The following is a 25,270-nucleotide window of genomic DNA, read 5'->3' on the forward strand; positions in this document are numbered from 1 at the left end:
CATCAAGACTAAAGGAGCCATGCAGTGTAAAGTGAAGCAGGCCAGTCACAGGGAGTAGCTAGAGAAGTGGCTTGAAACAGGTTGTCATACAAAGGAATTATAGGAACTGTAACCCAAAAAAGGAGAATTAAAATATGAAAGAGGCAGGAATTTGGAATATAGGGGGGTTAGTGTTTAACTGGAGAGCAGCCTGTGAAAAATCCAAATATAGGGCTATGACCTACAGTGGAGATTCTCTGTGTTTTGGGGGGTGTGATATTTGGAAAGCCCGGCTCCATTTAATGTGCCAGGTTAGAGCAGACATGAGGTTCTTTATGTTCTGCTGTTGAGGAGTAGGGTTGGTCCTAGAGTCTCAGTGAAGCCCACTGTGGGGGCAAGATGGTCAGATACAAAGTTTAAGAGTAACAGACCAACTAGGTTGTTAAGGGATATTGGAAATGCATATAGTGTGATAGCTAATGAGAATTAGTTTCTTCCACTGTGGATTTCAAGGGGTGAAGGATCAAGTTGGTCTTCCTATAACTTCTGGGCACAATATACAAATTACAATTGTGAGTGGCTTGACCTGGTCATTCAAGAAGCATTTGTTGATCACTCATGATGTTCCCAGTATTCCTCTCACTTCTGGGATGACATATTAAGATGAAAAAAGTATTCCTAACATATTCTAGTGTGTTGGGGAGAAGGTCGATTTGGACATGCCCGGAAATCAGATAAAGTGAGACACAAAACCAAAGGTAAGAAGGTAAAGTGAATTTTATTTCACTCTGTACAGCAGAGTGGGTCCGCCAAACTTAGACAGGCATAGGCAATTTACTCTGAGGCTTATTTTATGGGGTCTTGGCAGGGCGGGGAAGTCCTTGATTAACGATCTCTGGCCTTGAAGGCCTGGTCTAATTGATAAAAAGAAGACAGGGGCTGCTCTGATGATTTCTGTGCCTGTCTTTGGATGTTTTATTTTCTCTTATCTGGGGAGAGTCTGTGCTTGGAGATACCTCATTTGGATATGTTTTTTTTTTCTTGTCTGGGGAGTGTGTGGACATTCCAAGTAATTCCTAGTCCTTGAAACTTCAACTAATTAACTCTGTGAGTCTTTTCCATTTCTCTGGTTTTATCTGGTTAACTCTTTGAGCCCCTTTTAGTGGGCTTTATTGGCTTTATTCTCCCTCCAACTGCTCGTGTCTACCTTTCTGCCTAACTATCCCCCCTTAAGCAGTTGGGATCCAAATCATTGGGTGAGGGGTGATTACCGCTCTGGCTACTTCCTGCTGTGAGGGACAGTGTGGGCTTTTTGGGTCCTTCTGCTTGCTAACTATCAGGATGGAGGAGATTAGGTCAGTAAGGGTACCCTATCTAGGGGTCTCAGTCACTTGCTATCTGCTGAGGCAAGGGGGACTCAGGCTGGCTGTAGGGGTGTCTATCAAGTGGTCCCATGAAGATGGGTGTGTAGTCATCTGAGGGTATGGGTTGGAATCCTTGTGGCATGACCATCTGCAGTTTGAGTGCTTCTAGGTGAGAAGACACAAATTGGATTAGAAGATTAAGTAGGCATGGTCAAATATGAGAGCTAATACCACTACTCCAAGGACAGGGCCACACCCACCCTGTGAGGGATTTGAGATCTGGCCTAGCCAGGAGGCCTATGTTTTCCTTTTGGCAGGCTTGTCAAAGATCTTTTTTAGATTCTCTTCTACTAAACCTGAGGTGTTGACATACAAATGATAGATATCATGAAGTATGGCACTGTGCGCCAGTCTCGGCAGTGAAGACATCTAAGGCTCTCCTATTCTGGAGGACTACTTGCACTAGGGAGTCTGAGGATTTTTGCTGGGCTACTATGGCTGCTACTGTCACTTTCCAGGTGTCTTGTATGACTAGGGATATGTTTCTAATGCTTCTCTCAAGTTCAGGAATCTTTATAAACCAAAAGAGACCGACCACGCAATATTGAGTATCCTAGGCTGTTCATGTCTAATATTGGGTTATCTGTGGCTAGCCTGCTGAAACTGGGGGGCTGTGATACTAGGCTTTTCCCAGTCTGGCACCATAATGACACATCCAGGAAGGAGCCTAGGTTAGGCAGCTGCCCAGAGGTGGGGAAGGAGGTACTGTTAAGAGTCAATACATCAGGGATGGCTGCAATTATTGTGCAGTGCCCTTTTCATCCTCTAGTCAGGGTCAAGTACGTTTGTCCCACAAAGGAAGAATAGTCCTGTTCCTGCCAGCGTGACCCCAGTGGACCATCCTTGTAGACAAGCATACTTGTGTGAAGTTAGGAGGCTACTATATTTTGTTAAAATAGAGGGATCCCATGGTCCCCAAGGGTCAAAAATAGAGGGTAGCATGCCTGTGAAATCATCATCTACACATAAAGGAGAGACGCTGTTGAAGGATTGCTTGTGGGTATGAGGAATCTGGCAGCGAAGGCTTCTGAAAATTAGTTGAAGGAGGGAGGGTAAGGTTGGGGATTGTGACATTGGGGATGTCAAGGATTGTCCCTGTCTCAATGAACTATTGACTATGGCCCAAGACTTGCCTGCATTATGCTTGGTGGCATTGTACTTATTGTTGCTCCACCATAACCTTGGAAATATGGCTCCCTGGTGATGGTACAGTTAAGGCTATAGATGTTAAATTCTTCTCCTTCATCAGTGGATTCCTATTGGAATTGTGGTTCCCACTCATGAAAAGTATGATCATACATAAAGGTCACATTACAGAATGAATAGTTGAGGATTCCCAAGAGGGGACTGGTGCCCCAGGAATTACAGAAGCACAGACTAGCTTTTGCAGCTAGGTGATGGACTCTACCTACCTGTTCAGTTGGTGTTGGAGTGACCCACTATGGATTGAGGGGTAGCAGGCCTCCACCAACTCCATCATTTTTGGTGGTAGTGTAAATTGTATAAGAAAATCTCCAATATTGTGCTGTAGTATTAGCAATAGTTTCTAGGGACATCAGAATGCCCAAAAGATTTACATCATCTTCAAGATGATCTTGGTGGAGTCAGACACAGCAATTGGCTTGGTTGGTTAATTTAGCAACTTTGTTAATTATTGTGGTTAGAGGGTATACAGCTGCCAGGAGAGGGACTAATAAGGTGAGGGTCAATAATAGTAATAATGGCAGGTTTAAGGCCATTTCTTTTCAAGGTTTAAACCCAACAGGGACAGAAATACTGCTGGCCAAAGGAAGGGGGTCCACAATAGCACAGGAGAATAAGGAAAATGACAAGTTTCACTCCCATGGAGACGCCAAGGAAGACCCAGGAAACTGGAGTCATGGAGCACTTATCTTAGGTGACTTTTGCTTGAAAAGATACTTTAGATCTTCTACAGGCTCACAGGTTTAACTGGGTCCTTGGGCCTTGTGAGTCTGCACTGCAGGATCTTTCCACAGCTTCACATGAGAATGATGGATCCAGCTGGTAACTCCAGGGACCTTGACAAGTGGGTACCAAATCAGTAATTCTTCCCAAATAGTTTTCAGTTTATGAACTAGGGTTATTAGTGGCACTGAAAAAGGAAGCCTTTACTGGAGATACAGGAATGATTGTGGAAGCTCTTATCCGACTTGTATAAAGGATATACTTAGTAAATGCTGGTTTTATAGAAGCATAACCTGATAAGCAGAATGACAAGCAGGCCACTTTGTACATTGTGAAGTTTGTCTTTTGTGAACTCCATACCACCACTTGTATATTCCCCCTCAGGCACGTATTGCTGGTTCAGCATTCCCACAACTGCTTCTTGGAAACAGACTCATTGTTTTTTTAAGGCCAGTCTCCTTCAAAAGGAACACTTAGAAGGATTAATAAATTCGTTACCAATAATGTAACTAATGGAGGAGTGTAGACAAAATTCACATCCCTACCAACTTCTCGCTCTACCTCTTCCTTGCTTCTCAGAAAACAAGAAAATGTTAACAAGGGCCTTCGAGAAACAATGCTTTTGTGGTCCAACCTGGAGGTGACAAGGCCTGGAAGGCAAGCTTCAGACTTTCAGATTTGGAAGGGTCAGCCAGCAATAAATACTCTGGCAGGCTTCAAGACATATTTTGGGCAAAGAAGAGTCTTTCAAGTAACAGAATATAGATGTCAACTCTTTCTTTTGGGCTAGCCTTCTGCACAGAATGCAAAGAGGATCTGCTACTCCTCCAGGCAGATTGAAAGTCCCCCAAAATGGAATTTGGGCTGATTTTCTCTTTGATGTACAGTGGCAGGGAAAAGCCATTATGATCTACATATCTTCTTGTCCAGCTTAAATCCCTCAGTGATAAGGAAGGGTGCTGTGATATACCTGAAATGGGAAATTCACAGCAAGCAGCATTAAGCCCAAGTCCAAGGTCTGACTGATTTGGCAGGTAAAGATAGCTAATCACTTTTAGATTCTAACAGTTTATTATTTACGGTGAAAGAAAAAGTAGTCAAAGTTTCCTTCTCCTAGTGGTCCTTGTCCCAAACACCAAAAATGATGACACTGAAACAAAAGGGTCCAGAGGACTGCAATGGTAGTCCCATTGTTAGGAAGCCAATTCTTGACTGAAGCTAAGTGGCTTAGTGTTTGTAGCTCTCCTCTGAGGAGGTTGAGTCAGGAAGTGTCTCATCTCATCAGAGCTCAGGAGGTGGGAGGATGAAAAACTCTCTTGACAGCCTCCCAGGAGTCAGAGGAGATACAGAGGCAGGGGGAGATGGCCTTGAAACAGCTCCTTGCAGTCCTCTCATCCTCTCATGCTCTGGAAGTATCATAGGTGTTCTGCCAAGACACAGAGTAGCTGTGGCTTAAACCTTGGCCTACAGAGTCTATGGTGCCATGGTGGGACTGTTCTCCTACAGCACCTAGCTGAATGCCCAGGTACCTTCACTTGGGTAAGCAAAAGAAGTGAAGTCAGTATCTGTTGAGGAACTTCCTCTCTCCCTCCTTTCTGCTGACCTATTCATGTGCTTTTATTCATCTGAATTTTGGAAGGATTGGGATGGGGTGGGGCAGAGATCTAAAAAATAACGGGACACAAAATAAATTCAGACCCGGCAAAATTCAGTACCAAGGCCAGAGAATCCCAAGGCCCAAATCCTTTGCTATCTCTGGCTTAGTTTTTCAATTACGTATGAGTAATTTCTAAGGTTCCTTCTAGCTCTAACAGTATGACTTTCCATAAATACAAATTTACTGAATGTAGTGGTAGGAGTCAATCTACATACCTACCCCAAGAATGTCAGCACATCAGGGCAGATCATCGGGAGTCCTAGAACAGACCAGTGGGTAACATTATTGTTACTTTAGGACTTCCATGAGATTCCCTTTTCGAGTGACTAAACTCTTATATAGTTCTATTCACTTGGAGTTCCCATGTCAATCTCCCCCACTTATATGTGCCACCATTATTTTTGAGCTTTCACTTCAGGCTTCTGCCCTTATCCTGCATTACTCACTAATTGTAAAAGATGCAAACATTGCTCTAGCTAGTCACCTCTGAATTTCAAATTTCAGCTGGGCTGTCTTACAATCTTCCATGTGTCCACGTAGGAAATTGCCAAAGACATTCCATTTTCCAAGGGCAGAGCAGCTCACTTGACACAGCAACCAAACAGGGGCCCTATGTGCCACTTTCCACAAGCCTAGCCTTTCTTCCTCAAACTTCCACAAAGGCACCCCTTACTTGGCAGAGGAGAGGGTCTAGGCATAGCCACTAATTCAAGTTCTCATTCAATTGCTCATTTATTCGTTCATTCAACAAATCATGATAGGCTCTTTTTGTCACGTGCTGGAGTTCAGTGACAAAACACACAGTCTCCACCCTCATGGGACTCATAATCTAGAGGGGAGACCATCATCAATGAAAGACCATCTTTGTAATAATAGGAGCTATCACTGATTGATTGCTTACAATGTTTCTGACACTATTCTAAGTATTTGAGATGTAGTAACTAGTTTAATCTTTGTAGCAACCCTGTGACGTAAAGCCTATTACTTGCTCCATAGAAGATGAAGAGTTAATCCCTGTGCTGCCATCCAGACCAGATTCCGTGATGCCTGCTTAACTAAAGGAGCTTAAGGCCCAGCACCGAGGAAACGATCCAGCCGGTTGCTCCTGCATTCGGTGTTGACCAGGACGGATTCCCAGGACTGCGCCAGACACCCTCAAAAACACCCCCGCCGCGGCTTTCCCATCCTCTTCCTTTTTCCCCTTTCCCTCCTACTCCCCAGTGACCCCTCACCCCATTTCCAGGCCAGCCCCTCCCTCTGAGCCGCCTTCTCTCTGAGTCATTTCCCCTTCCCCGCCCCAAAGACCTTGGCTCTCTCTCTGAATCCCTTCCCTCTAGCAGGAAGTAGAGGAAGGGCAAACTGGCTTTGGGAACCAGGTGAGCACTTTTCCCAGCAAGGTTGAGAAACGCCCCTCCCTTCCCCTCTCCTCCCCAGCCTCCATTCCGAGGGACCGGAAACCAAGGGAGTTCGTTCTGGCTGAGCGGATGCCTTCCCTTTAGTCTGAAGGCCGTGGTGGCCAGCGTGGGAGGCGCCCCGCCCGGTGTCTCCTGGGATGTGAGGAGGGAAGTGGCGCGGCCCTGTCAGACGGGCCTGCGGGGACGGCCACGGGCTTGGGCGGGGGAAGCTCCGTGCGCTGGGGAGGAGCCTTGCTGCTCGCGAAGCCGAGGGCGGGGGTTAGGGGTGTGAGGAGGGCTGAGCCGCGCCCTCGCCTGGAGCCAGCCCTAAGGGAGAGCGGAGAGGGGGAGGCTCCTGAAGATGCATGTGTGCGGGGGTGCTGAGGTATGTGGGGAGGCACACGTGTGTGGAAATGCATGTGTGTGCAGGGGCGTGGGGAGAGATTTGTGTGCGATTTGTGTGTGTGTGTGCGCGCGCGTGCGTGTGTGTGTGTGTGTGTAGGCGCACGTGAAGTTTAGCGAATGGGTGCGGTGTGTGCGTGTGGGGGCGCATGCGTGGGGTAACGTGCGTGGGGCGTGCGTGCGTGTAGGCGTGCGTGGAGGAGGGGAGAACGGAGTGGAAGGCTGACTGGCGACGGGGGTGGGACTGACACTCCGTGCGGGACTGAGGTAAAGATGTGAGAGAAGCTCTGGATGACAGAGTTTAAAGCCTCGATTCTTACCTTTTATTTTTTGAGGTGCGGGTGGAGGGTGGACATTATCTATTTGAAAAATCTGGGGAAAACTATTGATCATCTCCTCCCGAAACAAAAACTAAAACTAAAACACACGGTTTGCATGTAAGCATCGAGGGTTCGTGGGCCCGCGGGTGGCCGTCCGTAGACCCCAGATTATGGCTTAAAGCAGGGAGGAACCCCAAATAGGTTGCTTTGGTATTTGACATTGTGTCTTTTCGATTCTGTGAGGGGAGACGTGGAACAGGTGACTGAGCTGTTGCCTACTCTTTCTGTGGGTCCGTATCCTGGGCTTGGTGTGGCTCTGCGGCCAGGTTTGCTGTTCTTCTGGGACATGGTACTCTCCGATTGCGGTGGTAAAACGGAATCACTGCCCAGTGTACGACTGCAAGAGGGGGCCCCATGGCCTTCCCCATAAGGCTGGGGTTCTATGTATTGCAACAAGGCCCCTTCCTGAGCCACTGGCCAAGGGCACTAGCCTCAGGTCTGCTGGTCAGCTCCTTGTGAAGGTTGGAACGGAGTGGTTAGGTCCTTGTCTGAGCCTCCCTCTCCCTGCCTCCCACCGAAAGTCTCAACAGCCTGTATGTAGTGTGGGGAGTATGACTCTTACGGTTGGCACTTCGTTGGTAAGTGACTAGGAGGAGACCCATGGACTTGGGTTCTGAATCCATCCTTACCATTAACAAACTGTGTGACCTGAAGTAATTTTCCCAATCTTGCTGTGCTTCACTTTTCTCATTTATAAAATAGAATAGTAGCTCACAGCCTTGTTGGGAGTGGAAATAAGACTACAGTAGATTCTCAGCACATAAAAGCAGTTAATAAATGGCAGCATACCTAGAATTTTTAATTATCTAATTAATATATATATAATATATAACATATAACATATATGTCCAGATAAAGTAAAATTTTATTATATATATGGATATATATACATATAAAAATTTATTATATCAAGATAAAGTAAAAATTTTATTCTAAAATAATGGATTAAACTGCTGATTTTTTTATTAAGGTATTATTGACATACACTCTTATGAAGGTTTCACATGAAAAAACAATGTGGTTATTACATTCACCCATATTATCATGTTCCCCCCATACCCCATTCCAGTTACTACCCATCAGTGTAGTAAGATGCCACAGAGTCACTATTTGTCTTCTCTGTGCTACACTGTCTTTCCCATTATCCCCCACACAACATGTATGCCAATCATAATAGCCCTGAATCTCCTTCTCCCTCCCTCCCTCCCTCCCTCACCCCTTCCCTTTGGTAACCCCTAGTCTCTTCTTGGAGTCTGTGAGTCTATTGCTGTTTTGTTCCTTCAGCTTTTCTTCATTGTTATACTCCACGAATGAGGGAAATCATTTGGTACTTGTCTTTCTCCGCCTGGCTTATTTCACTGAGCATAATATCCTCTAGCTCCATCCATGTTGTTGCAAATGGTAGGATTTGTTTCTTTCTTATGGCTGAATAGTATTCCATTGTGTATATGTACCACATCTTCTTTATCCATTCATCTACTGATGGACACTTAGGTTGCTTCCATTTCTTGGCTATCGTAAATAGTGCTGCAATAAACATAAGGGTGCATATATCTTTTTGAATCTGAGAAATTATATTCTTTGGGTAAATTCCAAGGAGTAGAATTCTCAGGTCAAATAGTATTTCTATTTTTAGTTTTTGAGGAACCTCCATATTGCTTTCCACAATGGTTGAACCAATTTACATTCCCACCAGCAGTGTAGGAGGGTTCCCCTTTCTCTGCATCCTCACCAGCATTTGTTGTTACTAGTCTTTTTGATGTTGGCCATCCTAACTGGTGTGAGGTGATATCTTATTGTGGTTTTAATTTGCATTTCCCTGATAAATAGCGATATGGAGCATCTTTTCATGTGCCTGTTGGCCATCTGAATTTCTTCTTTGGAGAATTGTCTGTTCATATCCTCTGCCCATTTTTTAATCGGGTTATTTGCTTTTTGGGTGTTGAAGCATGTGAGTTCTTTATATATTTTGGATGTTAACCCCTTGTCAGATATGTCATTTACAAATATATTCTGACATACCTTTGGATTCCTTTTTGTTCTGTTGATGGTGTCTTTTGCTGTACAGAAGCTTTTTAGTTTGATGTACTCCCTCCCATGTTCATTTTTGCTTTTGTTTCCCTTGCTCGAGATGCATTCAGGAAAAACTTGCTCATGTTTATATTCAGGAGATTTTTGCCTATGTTGTCTACGAAGAGTTTTATGGTTTCATGACTTACATTCAGGCCTCTTCAAGGTCGGGGGGGGTGAGGATCTGCCTCACCTCTGTTGGCCCCCAGTTTCTCTCCTGATGGCCCCTCTGTGACTGCCTATCTTAGGTTCTTTCCTTGAGGAATCTTACCCATCTCTGGCTAACCAGTCATCTTCCATGGCCAAGCAGGGTGATGTGAGGCAAGTGAGTGAAAGAGAAGCAGCGTCCTTTGAGAGGGTCAGTTTTCTGTCTCCTTGGTTGTTTATGCCTCCATGGCCTCCATGCCCAGCACCTACTTTGTGGTTCCCTCACCAGCCAGTGGAGCCCTAGCTTAGACAATATATTTTGGGGAACTCAGGCTATTTATTCCCTTTAGAACAGCAGAGTTTGGTTTGTGAAGGAAGGAAAAAGTTACAGTATCAGTAATAGAAAAAAGGTGAAAAGATTAGAAGTTTTCAGAGAACTGAAAGCTTTCCCCTCTCATTTTGAAATTGAAGCCATAGTTGTTGTAGGTTAGTTGGTCTGTGTAGCTTCTTCTCTTGAAGGTTTGCCAGCCAACTAATATCAAAACAAAACAATTATCGCAAATACCAAAGCAAGCAAATACCAGAAGGTATGTTTTAACATATTAAAAGGATTGAAGCCTTTAAGATGTTCCAGAACTTGTTTTGCTAGATCTCAGGAATCTATCATATCCAATTGAGCATTTTGAATGTCTAATATTTTGTGATGCAAATTATGTAAATCAAGGCTAAGGTTCATATAGTGCTGTACTCGTAGGAGATGGCTATGAGTTTTGTGCCGTTTCCACTGAGAACTGTTATAAGGTGCATTGGTAACACGGATGCTTTTAAATGCAGCATGGCATCGAAGCCATAACTGCCATTGGAAGGATTCCACCTCATTGCCTATAGCCAACATTGTACTTTCTAAGGTAGCAAGTTGGCTCTGTATCTTTAAATCAATGTCTTCCTGAGTTTTTAGAGCTTGAGAGATGTTATGAGCCAATTGATTAACAAATTGGGCAGTATGTGTAGATTGTGAGAGATCCACAGCTGAAGTAACAGCATGATGAGGATGGAAATAGCAGTCACTAATCCAGCAATTGTAAGTCCAATAGATCTCTGGCTTCTGGAGAGTTCATTTTTCATTTCTATAAGGGCTTGTGTTCCTGGGTCATCATACTATGGTTCAGGTAGATTAGATGGTAACATAATATATGGTGGTTGGGAAAGAACTAAGACGTTTTCCCCTTTGTTCTAGGTAGACACACATGTGGTTAGATTACAATTTGTACAGCTAATATGATATAGATTTCCTTGAAAAGAGACACTAAAAGGTCCTACAAGCAGCACATGTGGGGGTTGTATGCAGGTTCACACTCCATAAGGATGCATAAGATGTGAGGCACTTGAAGAGGGTGAAGAAAAGTTAACATCGTCTGCGGTGGCCCAAATACACCACAGTTCACGTTGCATCTTGTGCTGTGAGGTGGTAAAAATGGGTGATATATATTCTCCAGGTGTCATTCATCTTGAACAGGTCCAGTTAAGTGATGGGACCAGTTGTATACTAATTCTGAGGTTGTATAGTAATTCTAAGTTTGCGTTGGGCAGCCAGAGGGTGAGCACAGTCTACCCAACAGACGAATTTTTCCAATTCTACATTGGTAGTATTTGCACAGTAAGGTAAAGGAGGACGAGTTGGGTCTACAACAATGGTGGTGGCTGGTAGCCCTACAAAAGAAACAGCGGATATGTATTTGTCAAGGGCCCAGGGCCCAGTAATGGTGGCTACTTGGCCACGTCCTGCAGCAGTTTTCGTTACATGTCCTAGCAACAAGCATCCATCCATGGGTTGGTGGGCTCCACATAAAGGAGGATCCACCATCTGTCCAGAATAATTAAATAATGCTAATTGCTGCCAACACAGTCCATCTAGTCCTGGGTGTCCTTCCAGAATCCAGGAGTCATTTACAGATTGGGACCGACTCATCACCGCAGGTAATTGGGTGTAATACTGGAGGATTTGGATAAAAAGTCCAGTAGGTCTCTCTGTGCACTACTCCCACCTGAGTGGCAATGATAACTAACATTGCTAAGGACAGCTTATCAGACATCAGAGTCAGATCCTGTTGGTTGATCATTGCCTTTCCCTCCTGAGTCAGCCTCTTGAGCTGTTTCCACGTCGGAGGATGGGTTCTCTGCATTTGTTGTGATGTTGGGTTTGAGGGAGGCAGACTTCTGGGGTGGTCCTCATCCTCATCCCATGAGTCGACTGCTTCATGATGATGTTTGACCAGGCATTCAGGGAGCCAATGAGGACCTGTAGCAGACTTTGGGAAAACACAAACATGACCTCTCCCCCAGATAAGTACAGGGTCAGGTCCTTGCCAAAGATCCGTGAGGGGGTCTTTCCATCTGACCACAGCAAATTTCTTGTTTTGAGGTGTCCAAAATCTGTCTGCTGCTGTGAGGCCTTGCTTGTCCACTGAAAGAAAATTTAATGTGAATAGGGCAAGGTTTAATTGGTTTGCGGGGGAGGTCCCATATTTTCCCCCTTTTTGTTTAAAGAATTGATCTTTCAGTGTGAGGTGGGCTCTTTCTACCATCTCTTGACCTTGAGGGTTATAAGGAATTCCTGTGATGTGTTGAATTTGAAAGGTAGAACAGAAATGTTGGAAAGCTTGTCTGGTGTAGCCAGGCCCATTATCAGTTTTTATAATTTTAGGAATACCCATGATGGTGAATGCATGCAGACAATGGGAAATAACATGTTTACTGGCTTCTCCCGATAGAGGGGAAGTACATATCAAGCCAGAGTAAGTATCAAGAGAAACACGAACAAAAGGTGTATTTTTTTTAATTTGATTTTTATACTTGATTTATATGTGAATCCCACATTTCTCCCTTTTTTTTAAATAAAATGCTGAAGTGGTAGGTAGATGCAAGATAAAGGTAGAAAACATAATTTAGTGCTGTAAGAGGGCAAATGTAGATGATCAGGTCTGTGCCTATAGACTAAGTATTAATCCAAGCTAGACAAGGGCAACAAAACATCCACGGATGCAGAAGATTTCTCTCAAAACAGGGGGTTGAGGTTCTAAGCCTCACCTCTGTTGATCCCCAATTTCTCACCTGATGGCCCCCCCTGCGACTGTGCCTGTCTTAGGTTGTTCCTCCCTTGAAGAATCTTACCCGTCTCTGGCTAACCAGCTGTCTTCCGGGGCCATACAGGGAAATGTAAAGTTGGTAAGTGAGAGAGAAGCAATATTCTTTGAAAAGGTTAGCTTTTTACTTCTTTGCAGATTTATGCCCTGTGGCTTCTATGCCCAGCATTTGTCTTGAGGTATCTTTACCACTTGGAAGAATTACGATACTCGGTAATTTTCTATATGAGGCATGAATTCTACTAAAGGGTTGTAATTAGGAAGGAAGAAGAAAAGCTATAGAAGTAGCAGACGGAAGAAAACATGGGAAGAATGATTATTTCTTTGACATAACTTCTTGTAGAGTAACATAAGCATGTATAGGTTTTAACAAACTACTAATTAAATTGTGTACACACATTAACAGAATAGGAATACAGATACATAACAAAAGCAGACCTACAATTACCAGCCATATCCAGTGAAACCAAGAAAACCAGTTAGGTACCCTAGGCATTTGTGAAAACTTATCAATAATATGATGGATATTGTCTAACTGAATTTGAATAGTTTGAGAAAAATCAGACAAATTAAAACAACCCATTCCTGGGAACTGTTCACATCCCATATGTTATTTTAACAGTAGATAGTCTATAGTCGCACGATTTTGGAGCACTGCAACTTGCACTTCTCCTAATTCTTGGCTGAGTTCCAACAATATAGATCCAGTCAAATTTGTTGTTTTACTGTATGCACAGGCCAGCTTAGATATCTCCTTCTTCATTCCAATGGCAAGTCCAGGAGCCGGTGGGTTGAATGCAGCTACAACTGCAACAGCTCCAGGATCTTTGTTGAAGTTTTTTGCTGATCATCTTCTGGAATGATTCTTCCAGAGGATGTTGATGTTGGAAGTTCTTCTTCATATCGTATCTTAATTCCTTTTCTGTGTAGCCAAATTAGGCTTTGATCCTCTGTATAAACAGAAACAAACCCTTTGCCCACACTTTGATATGACCTTTATACCATTGTGAAGAACCTATTGGAGATCACCACATAGGAACTGCTTTTTTTTTTTTTTTTTTTTTGTAGATAATTATTTTTTATTGAAGGGTAGTTGACACACAGTATTACATTACATTAGTTTCAGGTGTACAACATAGTGATTCAACATTTATATACATGACAATTCTAGGTACCAGCTATCACCATACCAAGCTGTTACAATATCTTGACTATATTCATTACATCCCGGTTACTTATTATTTTACCATTGGAAGTGTGTACTTTTTTTTTTTTTTGTGAGGGCATCTCTCATATTTATTGATCAAATGGTTGTTAACAACAATAAAATTCTGTATAGGGGAGTCAATGCTCAATGCACAATCATTAATCCACTCCAAGCCTAATTTTCGTCAGTCTCCAATCTTCTGAGGCATAACAAACAAGTTCTTACATGGGGAACAAATTCTTACATAGTGAATAAGTTCTTACATGGTGAACAGTACAAGGGCAGCCATCACAGAAACCTTTGGTTTTGCTCATAGGAACTGCTTTTTTTTTAAGAGAAAGAAATATTATCAGAAAATTGTACTTCCATAGCTGATCATCTGACACCCTTTAAAAGATCAAAATTAAGGATATGTAAAGCATGCATTAATCGTTGATTTGCAGTTAATTTTATCCTGTCAGGGAATAATCCCCCCCTTTTTTTGTTATCATTAATCTACAATTTCATGAAGAATATTATGTTTACTAGGCTCTCCCCTACACCAAGTCCCCCCCAAACCCCATTACAGTCACTGTCCATCAGCATAGTAAAATGTAGAATCTCTCCTTGTCTTCTCTGTGTTGCACAGCCCTCCCTTTTCCCCCACCCCCCACATTATACATGCTAATCATAATACCCCCTTTCTTCTTCCCCACCCTTATCCCTCCCTACCCTCCCATTCTCCCCAGTCTCTTTCCCTTTGGTAACTGTTATTCCCTTCTTGGGTTCTGTGATTCTGGTGCTGTTTTGTTCCTTCAGTTTTTCCTTTGTTCTTATACTCCACAGATGAGTGAAATCATTTGGTATTTCTCCTTCTCCGCTTGGCTTATTTCACTGAGCATAATACCCTCTAGCTCCATCCATGTTGTTGCAAATGGTAGGATTTGTTTTCTTCTTACGGCTGAATAATATTCCATTGAGTATATGTACCACATCTTCTTTATCCATTCATCTACTGATGGACACTTATGTTGCTTCCATATCTTGGCTTTTGTAAATAGTGAAGCGATAAACATAGGGGTGCATCTGTCTTTTTCAAACTGGAGTGCTGCATTCTTGGGGTAAATTCCTAGAAGTGGAATTCCTGGGTCAAATGGTAAGTCTATTTTGAGCATTTTGAGTAACCTCCATACTGCTTTCCACAATGGTTGAACTAATTTACATTCCCACCAGCAGTGTAGGAGGGTTCCCCTTTCTCCACAACCTCACCAACATTTGTTGTTGTTTGTCTTTTGGATGTTGGCCATCCTTACTGGTGTGAGGTGATATCTCATTGTGGTTTTAATTTGCATTTCTCTGGTAACTAGTGATGTGGAGCATCTTTTCATGTGTCTGTTGGCCATCTGAATTTCTTTTTTGGAGAACTGTCTGTTCAGTTCCTCTGCCCATTTTTTCATTGGATTATTTGCTTTTTGTTTGTTGAGGTGCATGAGCTCTTTATATATTTTGGATGTCAAGCCTTTATCGGATCTGTCATTTACAAATATATTCTCCCATACTGTAGGGTACCTTATTGTTCTATTGATGGTGTCTTTTGCTGTACAGAAGCTTTTCAGCTTGATATAGTTCCACTTGTTCATTTTTGCTTTTGTTTTCCTTGCATGGGGAGATATGTTCATGAAGAAATCACTAATGTTTATGTCCAAGAGATTTTTGCCTATGTTTTTTTCTAAGAGTTTGATGGTTTCATGACTTACATTCAGGTCTTTGATCCATTTCGAATTTACTTTTGTGTATGGGGTTAGACATTGGTCCAGTTTCATTCTCTTACATGTAGCTGTCCTGTTTTGCCAGCACCATCTGTTGAAGAGACTGTCATTTCCCCATTGTATGTCCATGGCTCCTTTATCAAATATTAATTGACCATATATGTTTGGGTTAATGTCTGGAGTCTCTAATCTGTTCCACTGGTCTGTGGCTCTGTTCTTGTACCAATACCAAATTGTCTTGATCACTATGGCTTTATAGTAGAGCTTGAAGTTGGGGAGTGAGATCCCTCCCACTTTATTCTTCTTTCTCAGGATTGCTTTGGCTATTCGGGGTCTTTGGTGTTTCCATATGAATTTTTGAACTATTTGTTCCATTTCGTTGAAGAATGTTGCTGGTAATTTGATAGGGATTGCATCAAATCTGTATATTGCTTTGGGCAGGATGGCCATTTTGGCGATATTATTTCTTCCTAGCCAAGAGCATGGGATGAGTTTCCATTTGTTAGTGTCCTCTTTAATTTCTATTAAGAGTATCTTGTAGTTTTCAGGGTATAGGTCTTTAACTTCCTTGGTTAGGTTTATTCCTAGGTATTTTATTCTTTTTGATGCAATTGTGAATGGAGTTGTTTTCCTGATTTCTCTTTCTATTGGTTCATTGTTAGTGTATAGGAAAGCCACAGATTTCTGTTTGTTAATTTTGTATCCTGCAACTTTGCTGTATTCCGATATCAGTTCTAGTAGTTTTGGAGTGGAGTCTTTAGGGTTTTTTATGTACAATATCATGTCATCTGCAAATAGTGACAGTTTAAATTCTTCTTTACCAATCTGGATTCCTTGTATTTCTTTATTTTGTCTGATTGCCGTGGCTAGGACCTCCAGTACTATGTTAAATAACAGTGGAGAGAGTGGGCATCCCTGTCTAGTTCCCGATCTCAGAGGAAAAGCTTTCAGCTTCTCGCTGTTCAGTATGATGTTGGCTGTGGGTTTATCATATATGGCCTTTATTATGTTGAGGTACTTGCCCTCTATACCCATTTGCTGAGAGTTTTTATCGTGAATGGATGTTGAATTTTGCCATATGCTTTTTCAGCATCTATGAAGATGATCATGTGGTTTCTGTCCATCTTTTTGTTGATGTGGTGAATGATGTTGATGGATTTTTGAATGTTGTACCATCCTTGCATCCCTGGGATGAATCCCACTTGGTCATGGTGTATGATCCTTTTGATGTATTTTTGAATTCTGTTTGCTAATATTTTGTTGAGTATTTTTGCATCTATGCTCATCAGGGATATTGGTCTGTAATTTTCTTTTTTGGTGGGGTCTTTGCCTGGTTTTGGTATTAGGGTTATGTTGGCTTCATAGAATGAGTTTGGGAGTATTCCCTCATCTTGTATTTTTTGGAAAACTTTAAGGAGAATGGGTATTATGTCTTCTCTGTATGTCTGTTAAAATTCCATAGTAAATCTTTCTGTCCCGGGAGTTTTGTTCTTGGGTAGTTTTTTGATTACCACTTCAATTTCTTTGCTCATAATTTTTTGTGTTTCTTCCTTGGTCAGTCTTGGAAGGTTGTATTTTTCTAGGAAGTTGTCAATTTCTTCTAGGTTTTCCAGCTTCTTAGCATATAGGTTTTCATAGTAGTCTTTAATAATTCTTTGTATTTCTGTGGGGTCTGTCGTGATTTTTCCTTTCTCATTTCTGATACTGTTGATTTGTGTTGACTCTCTTTTCCTCTTAGTAAGTCTGGCTAGAGGCTTATCTATTTTGTTTATTTTCTTGAAGAACCAGCTCTTGGTTTCATTGATTTTTGCTATTGTTTTATTCTTCTCAATTTTATTTATTTCTTCTCTGATCTTTATTATGTCCCTCCTTCTGCTGACCTTAGGCCTCATTTGTTCTTCTTTTTCCAGTTTGAATAATTGTGATGTTTGACTATTCATTTGGGATTGTTCTTCCTCCTTTAAGTGTGCCTGGATTGCTATATACTTTCCTCTTAAGACTGCTTTTGCTGCGTCCCACAAAAGTTGGGGTTTTGTGTTGTTGTCATTTGTTTCCATATATTCCTTGATCTCTATTTTAATTTGTTCATTGATCCATTGATTATTTAGGAGCATGTTGTTAAGCCTCCATGTGTTTGTGAGCCTTTTTGTTTTCTTTGTAGAATTTATTTCTAGTTTTATACCTTTGTGGTCTGAAAAGTTGTTTGGTAGAATTTCAATCTTTTGGAATTTACTGAGGCTCTTTTTGTGACCTAGTATGTGGTCTATTCTGGAGAATGTTCCACGTGCACTTGAGAAGAATGTGTATCCTGTTGCTTTTGGATGTAGAGTTTTATAGATGTCTATTAGGTCCATCTGTTCTAGTGTGTTATTCAGTGCCTCCGTGTCCTTACTTATTTTCTGTCCAGTGGATCTATCCTTTGGGGTGAGTGGCATGTTGAAGTCTCCTAAAATGAATGCATTGCATTCTATTTACCCCTTTAGTTCTGTTAGTACTTGTTTCACATATGCTGGTGCTCCTGTGTTGGGTGCATATATATTTGTAATGGTTATATCCTGTTGCTGGACTGAGCCCTTTATCATTATGTAATGTCCTTCTTTATCTCTTGTTACTTTGTTTTGAAGTCTATTTTGTCTGTTACTAGTACTGCAACTCCTGCTTTCTTCTCTCTGTTGTTTGCATGAAATATGTTTTTCCATCCCTTGACTTTTAGTCTGTGCATGTCTTTGGGTTTGAGGTGAGTTTCTTTTTTTTTTTTTTTTTTTTTTTTTTAATAATTATTTTTTATTGAAGGGTAGTTGACACACAGTATTACATTACATGAGTTTCAAGTGTACAACACAGTGGTAGAACATTTATATACATAATTCTAGGTTCCAGCTATCACCCTACCAAGCTGTTACAATATCTTGACTATATTCCTTATGCTATACATTACATCCTGGTTACTAATTTATTTTACCATTGGAAGTCTGTCCTTTTTTTTTTTTTTTTTTTTTTTTTTGTGAGGGCATCTCTCATATTTATTGATCAAATGGTTGTTAACGACAATAAAATTCTGTATAGGGGAGTCAATGCTCAATGCACAATCATTATTCCACCCCAAGCCTAATTTTTGTCAGTCTCCAATCTTCTGAGGCATAACAAACAAGTTTTTACATGTAGAACAAATTCTTACATAATGAATAAGTTACATAGTGAACAGTACAAGGGCAGTCATCACAGAAACTTTCGGTTTTGCTCATGCATTATGAACTATAAACAGTCAGTTCAAATATGAATACTCATTTGGTTTTTATACTTGATTTATATGTGGATACCACATTTCTCTCTTTATTATTATTATTTTTAATAAAATGCTGAAGTGGTAGGTAGATACAAGATAAAGGTAGAAAACATAGTTTAGTGTTGTAAGAGAGCACATGTAGATGATCAGGTGTGTGCCTGTAGACTATGTGTTAATCCAAGCTAGACCAGGGCAATAAAACATCCACGTATGCAGAAGATTTCTCTCAGAACGGGGGGGTGAGGTTCTAAGCCTCACCTCTGTTGATCCCCAATTTCTCACCTGATGGCCCCCCTGCGACTGTGCCTGTCTTAGGTTGTTCCTCCCTTGAGGAATCTTACCCGTCTCTGGCTAACCAGTCATCTTCCGGGGCCATACAGGGAAATGTGAAGTTGGTAAGTGAGAGAGAAGCCTTATTGTTTGAAAAAGTTAGCTTTTTACTTCTTTGCATATTTATGCCCTGTGGCTTCTATGCCCAGCATTTGTTTTGAGGTATCTTTAACACTTGGAAGAATTATGATACTCGGTAAATTTGATATGAGGCACGAATTCTATTTAAGGGTTGTAATTAGGAAGGAAGAAGAAAAGCTATAGAAGTAGCAGGCGGAAGAAAACATGGGAAGATTGATTATTTCTTTGATATATCTTCTTGTAGAGTAACTTCAGCATGTATAGGTTTTAAGCTACTACTTAAATTGCACACACACATTAACATAATAGGAGTATAGTTACATAACCAAGGCATATCTGTAATTACCAGCCATCTGCAGTGAAACCAAGAAAACCAGTTAGGCACCTTAGGCATTTGTGAAAACTTATCTATGATATGGTGGATATTGTCCAAATGAACTTGAACAGTCTGAGAGAAATCAGACAAATTAAAACAACCCATTCCTGGGGACTGTTCACATGCCATATGTTCTTTTAACAATAAATAGTTTGTAGTTGTAAGACTTTGGAGCGCTACAATTTGCACTTCTCCAAATTCTTGGTTGAGTTCCAACAGTATAGATCCAGTCCAATTTTGTTGTTTTACTGTATGCACAGGCCAGCTTAGATATCTCCTTCCTCATTCCCATGGCAAGTCCAGGAACTGGTGGGATGAGTGCATCTACAGCTGTAGCAGTGCGTGGATCTTTGTTGGGGTTTTTTGATGATCATCTTGTGGCATGAGTCTTCCAGAGAGTGCAGATGTTGGAAGTTCTTTTTCATATCGTATCTTAGTTCATTTTCGGGGTAGCCGAATTAGGCTTTGATCCTCTGTGTAAACACAAACAGACCCTTTGCCTACACTTTTATATGCCCTTTATACCCTTGTGTAGAACTCGTTGGAGGTTACCACACAGGAACTGCCCTTTTTTTTTTTTTTTTTTTTTGCTATCACTAATCTACACTTACATGACGAATATTATGTTTACTAGGCTCTCCCCTATACCAGGTCTCCCCTATAAACCCCTTTACAGTCACTGTCCATCAGCATAGCAAAATGTTGTAGAATCACTACTTGCCTTCTCTGTGTTGTACAGCCCTCCCTTTTCTCCTACCCCCCCATGCATGTTAATCTTAATACCCCCCTACTTCTCCCCCCCTTATCCCTCCCTACCCACCCATCCTCCCCAGTCCCTTTCCCTTTGGTACCTGTTAGTCCATTCTTGAGTTCTGTGATTCTGCTGCTGTTTTGTTCCTTCAGTTTTTCCTTTGTTCTTATATTCCACAGATAAGTGAAATCATTTGGTATTTCTCTTTCTCCGCTTGGCTTGTTTCACTGAGCATAATACCCTCCAGCTCCATCCATGTTGCTGCAAATGATTGGATTTGCCCTTTTCTTATAGCTGAGTAGTATTCCATTGTGTATATGTACCACATCTTCTTTATCCATTCATCTATTGATGGACATTTAGGTTGCTTCCAATTCTTGGCTATTGTAAATAGTGCTGCAATAAACATAGGGGTGCATCTGTCTTTCTCAAACTTGATTGCTGCATTCTTAGGGTAAATTCCTAGGAGTGGAATTCCTGGGTCAAATGGTAAGTCTGTTTTGAGCATTTTGATGTACCTCCATACTGCTTTCCACAATGGTTGAACTAACTTACATTCCCACCAGCAGTGTAGGAGGGTTCCCCTTTCTCCACAGCCTCGCCAACATTTGTTGTTGTTTGTCTTTTGGATGGCAGCCATCCTTACTGGTGTGAGGTGATACCTCATTGTAGTTTTAATTTGCATTTCTCTGATAATTAGCGATGTGGAGCATCTTTTCATGTGTCTGTTGGCCATCTGTATTTCTTTTTTGGAGAACTGTCTGTTCAGTTCCTCTGCCCATTTTTTAATTGGGTTATTTGTTTTTTGTTTGTTGAGGCGTGAGAGCTCCTTATATATTCTGGACGTCAAGCCTTTATCGGATGTGTCATTTTCAAATATATTCTCCCATACTGTAGGGATCCTTCTTGTTCTATTGATGGTGTCTTTTGCTGTACAGAAGCTTTTCAGCTTAATATAGTCCCACTTACTCATTTTTGCTGTTGTTTTCCTTGCCCGGGGAGATATGTTCAAGAAGAGGTCACTCATGTTTATGTCTAAGAGGTTTTCGCCTATGTTTTCTTCCAAGAGTTTAATGGTTTCATGGCTTACATTCAGGTCTTTGATCCATTTTGAGTTTACTTTTGTATATGGGGTTAGACAATGGTCCAGTTTCATTCTCCTACATGTAGCTGTCCAGTTTTGCCAGCACCACCTGTTGAAGAGACTGTCATTTCGCCATTGTATGTCCATGGCTCCTTTATCAAATATTAATTGACCATATATGTCTGGGTTAATGTCTGGATTCTCTAGTCTGTTCCATTGGTCTGTGGCTCTGCTCTTGTGCCAGTACCAAATTGTCTTGATTACTATGGCTTTATAGTAGAGCTTGAAGTTGGGGAGTGAGATCCCCCCTACTTTATTCTTCTTTCTCAGGATTGCTTTGGCTATTCGGGGTCTTTGGTGTTTCCATATGAATTTTTGAATTGTTTGTTCCAGTTCATTGAAGAATGTTGCTGGTAGTTTCATAGGGATTGCATCAAATCTGTATATTGCTTTGGGCAGGATGGCCATTTTAACGATATTAATTCTTCCTAGCCACGAGCATGGGATGAGTTTCCATCTGTTAGTGTCCCCTTTAATTTCTCTTAAGAGTGACTTGTAGTTTTCAGAGTATAAGTCTTTCACTTCTTTGGTTAGGTTTATTCCTAGGTATTTTATTTTTTTTGATGCAATTGTGAATGGAGTTGTTTTCCTGATTTCTCTTTCTGTTGGTTCATTGTTAGTATACAGGAAAGCCACAGATTTCTGTGTGTTGATTTTGTATCCTGCAACTTTGCTGTATTCCGATATCAGTTCTAGTAGTTTTGGGGTGGAGTCTTTAGGGTTTTTTATGTACAGTATCATGTCATCTGCAAATAGTGACAGTTTAACTTCTTCTTTACCAATCTGGATTCCTTGTATTTCTTTATTTTGTCTGATTGCCGTGGCTAGGACCTCCAGTACTATGTTAAATAACAGTGGAGAGAGTGGGCATCCCTGTCTAGTTCCCGATCTCAGAGGAAATGCTTTCAGCTTCTCGCTGTTCAATATAATGTTGGCTGTGGGTTTATCATAGATGGCCTTTATTATGTTGAGGTACTTGCCCTCTATTCCCATTTTGCTGAGAGTTTTTAACATGAATGGATGTTGAACTTTGTCAAATGCTTTTTCAGCATCTATGGAGATGATCATGTGGTTTTTGTCTTTCTTTTTGTTGATGTGGTGGATGATGTTGATGGACTTTCGAATGTTGTACCATCCTTGCATCCCTGGGATGAATCCCACTTGGTCATGGTGTATGATCCTTTTGATGTATTTTTGAATTCGGTTTGCTAATATTTTGTTGAGTATTTTTGCATCTACGTTCATCAGGGATATTGGTCTGTAGTTTTCTTTTTTGGTGGGGTCTTTGCCTGGTTTTGGTATTAGGGTGATGTTAGCTTCATAGAATGAGTTTGGGAGTATCCCCTCCTCCTCTATTTTTTGGAAAACTTTAAGGAGAATGGGTATTATGTCTTCCCTGTATGTCTGATAAAATTCCGAGGTAAATCCATCTGGCCCGGGGGTTTTGTTCTTTGGTAGTTTTTTGATTACCTCTTCAATTTCATTGCTGGTAATTGGTCTGTTTAGATTTTCTGTTTCTTCCTGGGTCAATCTTGGAAGGTTATATTTTTCTAGGAAGTTGTCCATTTCTCCTAGGTTTCCCAGCTTGTTAGCATATAGGTTTTCATAGTATTCTCCAATAATTCTTTGCATTTCTGTGGGGTCCGTCGTGATTTTTCCTTTCTCGTTTCTGATACTGTTGATTTGTGTTGATTCTCTTTTCTTCTTAATAAGTCTGGCTAGAGGCTTATCTATTTTGTTTATTTTCTCGAAGAACCAGCTCTTGGTTTCATTGATTTTTGCTATTGTTTTATTCTTCTCAATTTTATTTATTTCTTCTCTGATCTTTATTATGTCCCTCCTTCTGCTGACCTTAGGCCTCATCTGTTCTTCTTTTTCCAATTTCGATAATTGTGACATTAGACCATTCATTTGGGATTGCTCTTCCTTTTTTAAATATGCTTGGATTGCTATATACTTTCCTCTTAAGACTGCTTTTGCTGTGTCCCACAGAAGTTGGGGCTTAGTGTTGTTGTTGTCATTTGTTTCCATATATTGCTGGATCTCCATTTTGATTTGGTCATTGATCCATTGATTATTTAGGAGCGTGTTGTTAAGCCTCCATGTGTTTGTGAGCCTCTTTGCTTTCTTTGTACAGTTTATTTCTAGTTTTATGCCTTTGTGGTCTGAAAAGTTGGTTGGTAGGATTTCAATCTTTTGGAATTTTCTGAGGCTCTTTTTGTGGCCTAGTATGTGGTCTATTCTGGAGAATGTTCCATGTGCACTTGAGAAGAATGTATATCCCGCTGCTTTTGGATGTAGAGTTCTATAGATGTCTATTAGGTCCATCTGCTCTACTGTGTTGTTCAGTGCTTCCGTGTCCTTACTTATTTTCTGCCCAGTGGATCTATCCTTTGGGGTGAGTGGTGTGTTGAAGTCTCCTAGAATGAATGCATTGCAGTCTATATCCCCCTTTAGTTCTGTTAGTATTTGTTTCACATATGCTTGTGCTCCTGTGTTGGGTGCATATATATTTAGAATGGTTATATCCTCTTGTTTGACTGAGCCCTTTATCATTATGTAGTGTCCTTCTTTATCTCTTGTTACTTTCTTTGTTTTGAAGTCTATTTTGTCTGATATTAGTACTGCAACCCCTGCTTTCTTCTCACTGTTGTTTGCTTGAAATATGTTTTTCCATCCCTTGACTTTTAGTCTGTACATGTCTTTGGGTTTGAGGTGAGTTTCTTGTAAGCAGCATATAGATGGGTCTTGCTTTTTTATCCATTCTGTTACTCTGTGTCTTTTGATTGGTGCATTCAACCCATTAACATTTAGGGTGACTATTGAAAGATATGTACTTATTGCCATTGCAGGCTTTAAATTCGTGGTTACCAAAGGTTCAAGGTTAGCCTCTTTAGTATCTTACTGCCTAACTTAGCTCGCTTATTGAGCTGTTATATACACTATCTGGAGATTCTTTTCTTCTCTCCCTTCTTGTTCCTCCTCCTCGATTCTTCATATGTTGGGTGTTTTGTGCTGTGCTCTTTCTAGGAGTGCTCCCATCTAGAGCAGTCCCTGTAAGATGTTCTGTAGAGGTGGTTTGTGGAAAGCAAATTCCCTCAGCTTTTGTTTGTCTGGGAATTGTTTAATCCCACCGTCATATTTGAATGATAGTCGTGCTGGATACAGTATCCTTGGTTCAAGGCCCTTCTGTTTCATTGTATTAAATATATCATGCCATTCTCTTCTGGCCTGTAGGGTTTCTGTTGAGAAATCTGACGTTAGCCTGATGGGTTTCCCTTTATAGGTGACCTTTTTCTCTCTAGCCGCCTTTAACACTCTTTCCTTGTCCTTGATCTTTGCCATTTTAATTATTATGTGTCTTGGTGTTGCCCTTCTTGGATCCTTTCTGTTGGGGGTTCTGTGTATTTCCGTGGTCTGTTTGATTACTTCCTCCCCCAGTGTGGGGAAGTTTTCAGCAATTATTTCTTCTAAGATACTTTCCATCTCTTTGCCTCTCTCTTCTTCTTCTGGGACCCCTATAATACGGATATTGCTCCTTTTAGATTGGTCACACAGTTCTCTTAATATTGTTTCATTCCTGGAGATCCTTTTGTCTCTCTCTATGTCAGCTTCTATGCGTTCCTGTTCTCTTATTTCAATTCCATCAATGGCCTCTTGCATTCTATCCATTCTGCTTATAAACCCTTCCAGAGTTTGTTTCATTTCTGCGATCTCCTTTCTGGCATCTGTGATCTCTTTCCGGACTTCATCCCATTTTTCTTGCGTATTTCTCTGCATCTCTGTCAGCATGTTTATGATTCTTATTTTGAATTCTTTGTCAGG

At 41.2% G+C, this 25,270-nt stretch overlaps 1 protein-coding gene across 7 annotated transcripts in view; it reads left to right on the forward strand.

Moving 5' to 3' along the window:
* The first annotated feature begins 6,286 nt into the window (after positions 1-6,286).
* The window catches only part of LOC118931968 (NACHT, LRR and PYD domains-containing protein 12), a 64,114-nt gene continuing 45,130 nt past the window's right edge, over positions 6,287-25,270 (forward strand). The window contains exon 1 of one of the 7 annotated variants that reach the window (XM_057495246.1): positions 6,287-6,362. Coding sequence is in view for 2 of the 7 variants with exons in the window: in XM_057495244.1 (XP_057351227.1) it covers positions 6,746-6,765 (20 nt within the window). In the remaining 5 variants the exon portion in view is untranslated. Of the gene's footprint in view, positions 6,363-6,504; positions 6,766-6,921; positions 7,050-8,471; positions 11,357-25,270 lie in introns of those variants that run through there. The other 6 variants (XM_036924953.2, XM_057495244.1, XM_036924950.2 and 3 more) reach the window with 6 other exon arrangements.

Source organism: Manis pentadactyla, chromosome X, assembly GCF_030020395.1.
Source record: "Manis pentadactyla isolate mManPen7 chromosome X, mManPen7.hap1, whole genome shotgun sequence".
NCBI lineage: Eukaryota > Metazoa > Chordata > Mammalia > Pholidota > Manidae > Manis > Manis pentadactyla.